We start from the raw sequence: 8,161 nt of genomic DNA, 5'->3' as shown, positions 1-8,161 counted from the left end.
GATAGCTTGTTCTTGGAACCCTCTGCTGTCAGAGTCCAGGATCTTTAAGATGGAAGTGAGCACACTGGACGTTGCACTTGTAGCTTTGCTGTGCTGACTTGCAGATAGTTTTTCCATTATAGAAAGAGCTTCACCTATCACTTCTAAATCAAGGAAACTTCCCAACATGCCAAATGTACCTTCTCTTAAATAAGATAGATCCTTTCTGCATGAAAAAACACAAACTTATTCAGTTGGACAGCAAATTCATGTCTCCAAATAAAGCAACGATAGCAGCTTTAAGTCAGAAAGATGCTCTGAAGGAATATGAAAGTAATATAGCAATGTCATAAACTAAGCTCATCAAATACGTTAATGCATTGTTTACAAGGAATATAATAAAGTTCTAAACACGAGTTTTTAAAGGAAAATAAATATAATCATTTTATGGATTAAGAATTGTCAATCAATTGGGTTTTACCGTATAATCATAGAAATGAACCAAATTAAATTAATTAGCAATGTAGCAAGCACCACAATGACGGGAAATTCATACCCGCAGTTATTCACAAATTCCATTAACAACTGAGTTCCAGTTCTAAGAGCTTTCACATCTTGACGTTCATATGCACTGCTCAAAAATCTGTTGAGAAATTCAATAAAACGTTCAGAAGACACAGAACAAGAACTTTGGCAATTGCATTTCAAACGATCTTTCAGATCTTCAATGGCCTGGCATTGAGAATCCCATTCAAGGCCATGGGATTCAGACAAAATTATCAGATCAGTGTCATGCACATGCACATTAAGTTGATGACTCCAAGAATTGTCATTGACCTTCTTCGACATCAAATTTAAGTCGTTAGAGTTCCGAGCATGTGAGGAATCAGAACCTTGACTATAATCTAATGATCCAAGTGACATGTTGCTAAGATCTACTGGTAAGTGCAGATCATCCATGGAACTGCCAAAACTCCTAATGGAAATTGAAGAAACCTCCCATGAGTGAAATTCTTTTGCTTGCTGTTGTGGTTCAGCAAGTATAACTCCATTATTTCTGCACCACTTGGATATTAAGTCCTTCATAACAGTGTTTGGAGTCAATGACATATGGGCCAGTCTCTTCTCGGTTTTTGGACATGTATCATTGCCCTCGTCAAACCACTTTTGTATCCACATTCTTTCATATGTTGCTCCAGAAGCAATAACAACAGGATCATACATTAATCTTGAAGATATTGGACATTTGTATTCCTCGGGCGGTTCTACTCTACCCATCTCACTGTTGCGAGTTTCATACTGATCATGATTAAGGCATCTTTCTGATTCAATATTATGGATATGTCGAGAATGATGACTGCAGTTCTCAGGTACAATCGATCCTTCACTATAAGGATAGATCATTTCCATCTGTTCTCCTGTGATATACTTTCCATACTTCTTCAACAGATACAAGAGATATCTCAAGATCGTCTTTTTTGTCTGATCATTTGGCCCAACTTTATCTAACAACTTCTTAATAGATCGTTTCTCTATTAAGATGGCCTTCGGGGATGAGATATTAAGTCTTGCGGCCGCAAACTGAAGAGCTTTAATCTCAGAATTTTCAACAGAGTCTGCGGTTGAAGCACCTTGCTGAAGTAATTCCTTTACAACCCTCCCAGCCTCTTCTTCAGCTGAATCCAGTACAATAGTCATGCATGCAAGATTATCAATTATTTGAGAAATCTGCAAAGAGAAAACAAGGAGTGTTAGAGCATGAAATAAGGTTCCAAGTTGTAACCAAACACAGATCAAAATAAGGAGAATTGTACAGGACTAGTTATTGTGTCAACTCAATTCCATAATAGTAAACTTCAGCTTCGTAGAGAAATGAAAATAAATGAGACACAACTAGGTCAGAGTCAGTTTAAAAAAGAACTTCAGGATGGTGTACAAACGAAAATAAACAGGCAAGGTAATTTGACAAACCTCCGCAGCCAACATAACTGGAACAATGCTCTGAACTTGACCTAAGCTTTGCTCCAATGATTTTCTTGCCTTTAGGAATCTTGAGAGCACAGTATCTCCCGTCACCGCCTGAGAGTAATAGTAAACCCAATTAAATAATCGTGCAATCAGCTAGAATAATCCATTGGTAAAATTTACATTTTTGGTAGCTCAATTTTTTTCCAATGCAAACTTTTCGACTCTTGACATAGCTTTGGTATAATAGAAAAAAGATAACCTACATCCAAAGTTCAAAGTTCAAACTTTCATAAAGAAACGATTTTCCAATTTTTCTTAGTTGCATGAGGTTTTATTATTCTAGATTACAGTAATCTATACCAACAGAATAACTTAAAAAATAAACAACCTACATACCAGGTAGAGTTTGCTAGACTCGCAGCAATGCTGCAGGAGAAGTTTGGCTTTGTCAACTGCACTGTTTAGCAAGCACAGAGATTGTATTCCTGATGAGCATCGAGGACGTGCTGCCTCAATATCTGGGAATATCCTAGAGATTCTATCAACTAATTTCATTAGCTCTATGCACATTTTTCGATGGACCTGTCATCATGAAGAGCAATCAATTGAACATTTGATTTTAATATGCCAAACTAGTTGGAAGAAGATTAAAAGACAATCTAATGAAATATGAAAAATAAGAACCATACTGCTCAATTGCAATTTTAACTCAAAATGATGAGTATTAATTATCGTGACATGCTGGGAACAATTCCCCTATGGTAGGCTTCAAGATAAAACTTCATACACTATGAAATCAATGTTCAGGCCCATCTATTTCTTTCTATTTTTCCTTTTCTTAGCTACTTGCACCATAAGGGTAGCAGATCAGATTAGATGTATCTATAATTTATGCCCCGTAATATTTTGGTACTGCATATACAGTCAACTAAAATCCTAAAACACAAATTGTGGGATTCCATTATTTTTGCGTACCTTAAAGGAGCGGACATTTGGTAGTGGCTCCACTACTTCACCACGATCAGTTCCCATTCAGGAAGTGTCCTGAAGCTGTAGATTAGAAGACAACAGAACATGATTTTCCTTAACTCACTTGCATAAAAAAAATGCATACTGATATCTTGAAAGAAAATGGTAACCCAGTCTGCTAGATGCGGAGCTATATGCAATGAAGCTATGAAGCTTATTAAGCAGAATTCATCTCATAACATACCAACACAAAAGAAAGCATAAATATGCCATACAAGATCTAGACTGGTCTCTATCTCACAAGATTTGAAAACTATCCCCTTGCCGCAGACCGCCAGAACCCCTCAGGGAACTTCCAGGTCATAAGTGGGTATAGAAAAAAAACATATTTGCCTAATATTTCCTCAGTAAGCTTCAAATATGAGAAATTGTTATTTTATCGCTCTGTTTCTGTAACAGTCGAACGAAGGCCAGATTTCCAGAGCAGAAGAGCAAAGGAACAATCCTTTCTAAGAAATGAAAGAAATTCCGTATAACAGGCATGCATGGATGGTTCAATCATACATCAAGGTTGAACCTAACATGACAATAGAGAAGGCTAATATTTAAACTAAGCATACTAATTAGACAATAGCTAACAAATGACACATAATCAACATGTATGCAGTAAACAGAACGATGATTAGAAGTAAACACCTCGGCTTAAGGCGACAATAATTACAACAGAACCAAGTGTCTTTTTCTCCGTTCAAACGATGATACTGTGAATATGTCAAAGCAGCCGTCAGTCTGAGTAGTTGCAAACAGAATTTGGAGCTTCACAGCGTTCCCCACGGAGCTGTCCCGTAAATTAGCAAGGCCAATAGGAAGCGACGGATCCAGACAATCTTGAATAAGGAAAAGGACCAAATACCAGGGCTCATAATCCAACCCCCTATATCCTACACCACATGAACACTCAGCGCCTGAGAATGAAAAAGGACAGAGGGATACAGAAAACCCCAAGCCAAACGTGATGGAAGAAGAAAAAGAGGAAGCGGCACACACAAAAACTATAGTTAGCTTCAAAGTCTCTCAGAAGACATTATTACAGTTACCCCCCAGATGGTCGAAGATTTGTTCAGTGAAAGCAAAGCAAAGCCATTAAGAAAGGAAAAGAAAAGAAAAAAGGCAGTTTTTCTCAAAACAAAAGCCTTGGCCTTTAGTAACCATTAATGAGTTTTCAAGGAGGAGGAAGAAAATATCCGTCAAACCGAATATTTACCTTGAGAAAATTATTGGTAATTCGTTGACGATATGGAGGGTCGGGACTCGGCGGACGAAGGAGGGAAGAAATAGCTTGGCAATCCCGGTGGCTTTTGTTCGAGGGAATATGACAAAGCAGCTGAAGCACAGTGAGCAGTCATCATTTTAGAGTAACGTGCCTGTGAAGTCTGTGATCATTGTGCACCGTTCTTTCCAAGGAACAAAGCATACTCTGTGGGACCCATGTTTGGATCTACCGGTGATTGAGGCGTCTGTGAGTCTGAGAGGTGTTTGCCCGTTGTTGTTGACTGCAACAGCCGATGTTTCCACTTTCAACTCGCAGACTATATTGAACCGAAGGGGCAGTACCGTAAATTGGCGGGGGAGAAGTCAAAAGGCAGAAATATTAAAGAGAAAAAAAGTATCCACAGTGGTACGTGAAATAAAACATGACCAAAACGGAGAAGGATAAGGACAAACGAAGCCCCCTGCCGCTCCGTCCCTGTTTGGCCCCAAAATATTGTTTAAAAAAAACAAAAAAGGTGTCACTGTCAACTTTATTTATAAATTAATGAGAAAACCATATTGAAAGTATCTATACTTTCTCTCAATTTTTAATTTGGTACTTATGCATTTTTTTTCTTTAATTAAACATTTAATTTTATCTTTTTAGCAACATTAGCTCTTATAACTTTGTTCTATTGATATTTTTAGTCTCTAGATAAGGATTAATGATGTTAATAGAGGAAAAATAAAGATTTAGTTAATAACAAAAAACACATAGGTACCAAATTGAAAATTAAAAAAAAGTATAAGTACCTCCAATATGGTTTTCCTTAAATTAATTTCTAATTTGTTTCTGGTGGATAATTTATGAATATTTCGTGACTCTTTCAGCGTCAACGGTAAGCAGCTTCCATCGTGATATGTATTATTTGTTGCCTAAACCCATCAACGATACAATTAATCAAACACTAACTTTACATTGACATGGTGGAAATGGCCCAGACAAAAACATTTACATGGTGAATTATTGGTAGTTGCATTAAAAAAAAAACAGAGATAAAAGATTTCCACGTTTTTGAATAAAAAAAAGCCATTTTTTCTGATCAAATTAATTGGACTGTGTCTACAGTCCACACGCACACAAAGAGGTCATCTTATATGTGACTTTAATGAAAATTATTTAAATTGAAACTGTTACTATTTGTATATACGAAACATACATCAGTTTTGTATGATGCATAGGTCGAGGTCTGATTTAAATGTGGTGAAAATATTAGTGGACAGGACATGGTTTATTAGGTCCTTCAAACATTAGTTCATATTACATTATCATGCCACTAAGTTATGAAAAATATGCTATTACCTCCGGTCCTAATTATAAGAGCTAGTTGACTAATTTGAAAATATTAAGAAAAGAAGTTAAGTTAGTTATTTGTCATAAATAGGTGTTGTCTTTCTTAAAATATCCTTGCTAATTAAGTATATTAGCTAAAACTAGCATTATTAGAATGACTATCTTGAAAAAAATACATAAATATTAGCGACAAATTGGATTGGAGTCTTATATTTATTATCAAAATAAAAATCAAATGAGATCATATGTTAAGAATCAGAGGCAGGATGTAAAATATGTAGGGAATTGAAAGACGACGCGCAGCGGAAAAATTTTAAAACTTTCAATCCCTTTCCGGATCTACCGTTCGCGTTTAAGTCAGGTAGTAAGAAGCATTACCTTTAGGCGTTCGATTCCCTGGTGACTTGATGATTCGGCCGTTCAGGATGCTTCTGCTCGCCTCCTGTGTCGTTCGAAGTCGACAACTCCGGTCGGCTTCCTCTACCGGTATCCACACGAGTAGCCCTCAACCTCGAACGGCGTGCCAGCGCCTCTGTCCGTCTAGGGTTTTAGGAATCCGTCCTCTCTCCTCTCTTTGCCGTCTCTTAGGTGTTGGTTCTCTCTTAGTTAAACCCTAGCTCCTCATATCAAATATATAGGATGCTATATAGGTTTAATTAATAATATTTAATTTCGAAATTAACTCTAAATTAATTCTGAAATTAATACAATATCAAATATTGCCTAATCAGATAAGAGAACAATTAAATAAATATAGTTTAAATTAAACCCGTCTCACAGATTTAATTCACTTATTTATTTAATAAAGAGATGACGGAATTAATTTGTATATATTTAATTTATCCTTATAAATTAAATCTAACAATTAATACCTTTTATATTTATATATATATATACGAATTTATATATATATATACACACGTCCACCCTATATTATTCATTGAATCTGGACATATCTTAGATTCAATGAATCTGGACATCATAACTCGTGTCGGGCTATTTTGTGTGCGACCCTGTAGGCCCATATGAAGTTGGCAGTGGGCCATTAACTATAATGACCCACAAGTCGTAAGCGGTCTCTAGCAAGACATCACGACTACCCAAAACATATGAGGATCATTGAACGATGCAACCTTTCATACAACCATATCACGTCCCTTTTGTCACACGACATTTTGGTCATGGATGAGGCATGGAGAATGTCATCCTCCTATTCATGACCGTTACTTTCTCGATCCCTGAGTAGTCTGAGTATAGAAACGGAACTACCTTTCCATTATAGTATGGCCATACATTTCTCAGACTCACTCATCGAGGGGCCCAGTAATGTCTCTCTACGAATGTGAGGGACAAATTCCATCTTGACCATTCACATTCCTCCGCATGAAAAACCACTAAGCCTGAACACAGTCTTTATGATCACTCGGTCAAAAGTGACTTTTGACTAGGTCAAAGCTAAGCGTTTCTCATGTAGGAATCCATGATGATCTCAGGTCAAAGGGCATAGTGACGTGGTTTGTATATGAGAGAAGCTTATGACTTAACCCATGCAGCTCTCTCATAGCGGGTCGGTCCAACACCTTGTACTCTTACATGTGCCTATGACTTTAATTTATATCTCTATATATCTTTAAAGTCATACTGGTCTTATTTCATCTTTGCTCCCACATAGATGACCGACCAGGGACATTTAGGATAAACCATGAGTTATCCAAGGATAGTTACCACAAAACATGCAAATAATATGATAACGTAATTGATAAATTCATAAATTAACAATGTTCAAAACATAATGATTGGCCCCTAGGGCACAATTTCCAACAAAAATATGCTCAAGACTTGCATTTATATAGATATGTGAGAGTTTGAAATTATTTATAAGAGTAAGTATTTAAATGTACACTAAACGTTACTCTTCTTTTCTTTTATTGTTTCCTTTTGGCCTCGTACGTTTACTTTTCAAACCACGGAACCATCAAGCATACAATTAAGGGGTCAATATACTACTATTTGATTTGGTCTGATATTAAAATGTCTTAAACCGTGGCATAATAAAGCCCTTGATTTTTTTTTTATATTGCAATTTAAGTATTAGGCGTAATTGAGAGTAACTCTCTTTGAGGAAAGAAGAATGTGTCCACTTGCATTCCTCTTCACTTTCTCTCCACTTGTCACAACTTTCATGATTGACTTGTAATATATTATAACGATATTATTATAATATTTTTTTTACCAGCAATATTATTATAATATTAAATAATAAAAATAAATGTAAGTAAATTTATTCTCTAGATTTTTAATTTAAACATGTCAATTCTCTAGATTTTTATTAAAATATTTCATAATTTTTTTAGGTCAAGTTAAATTTATATATATATATTAATTTGATTGGAAACAGCCGCTTTAAATATATTTAGCATTTATATTTTAAAGATCTCATGCTTGCTTCTGAATTTATCCAATACTCCTCTACTTTTATTTATAAGTCATTTTTAACATGTTTTACAGAGGTCAATAAAAATTTTAAACTCCGTTAACTCTTATTTAAAATTCAACAATTTTTTATTTTTATCCCTATTTAATATATAATATACCACATAAGAATTAAGTCAACACAATAATAAATAAAAGAATAAAATT

At 35.5% G+C, this 8,161-nt stretch overlaps 1 protein-coding gene across 1 annotated transcript; it reads right to left on the bottom strand.

Annotated features, from left to right (window-relative positions):
• Positions 1-6: 6 nt before the first annotated feature.
• Positions 7-4,301, bottom strand: LOC114737812 (U-box domain-containing protein 5; the record flags this gene model as incomplete). Its single annotated transcript, XM_028925795.1, has 7 exons — positions 4,181-4,301; positions 3,613-3,857; positions 2,923-2,997; positions 2,344-2,529; positions 1,951-2,058; positions 536-1,707; positions 7-205 (listed from the first exon to the last, which is right to left on the bottom strand). Coding segments are annotated over exons 3-7 (1,722 nt in total), but the record flags the coding sequence as incomplete, so codon positions are not given.
• Positions 4,302-8,161: the final 3,860 nt, after the last annotated feature.

The sequence above is a fragment of the Neltuma alba genome, unplaced genomic scaffold, assembly GCF_004799145.2.
Source record: "Neltuma alba isolate B1F8T4 unplaced genomic scaffold, ASM479914v2 tig00002800_pilon, whole genome shotgun sequence".
In the NCBI taxonomy this organism is placed as follows: domain Eukaryota; kingdom Viridiplantae; phylum Streptophyta; class Magnoliopsida; order Fabales; family Fabaceae; genus Neltuma; species Neltuma alba.
Note: the sequence above shows the minus strand (reverse complement) of the source record. Positions and strands in the feature narration are given on the sequence as shown.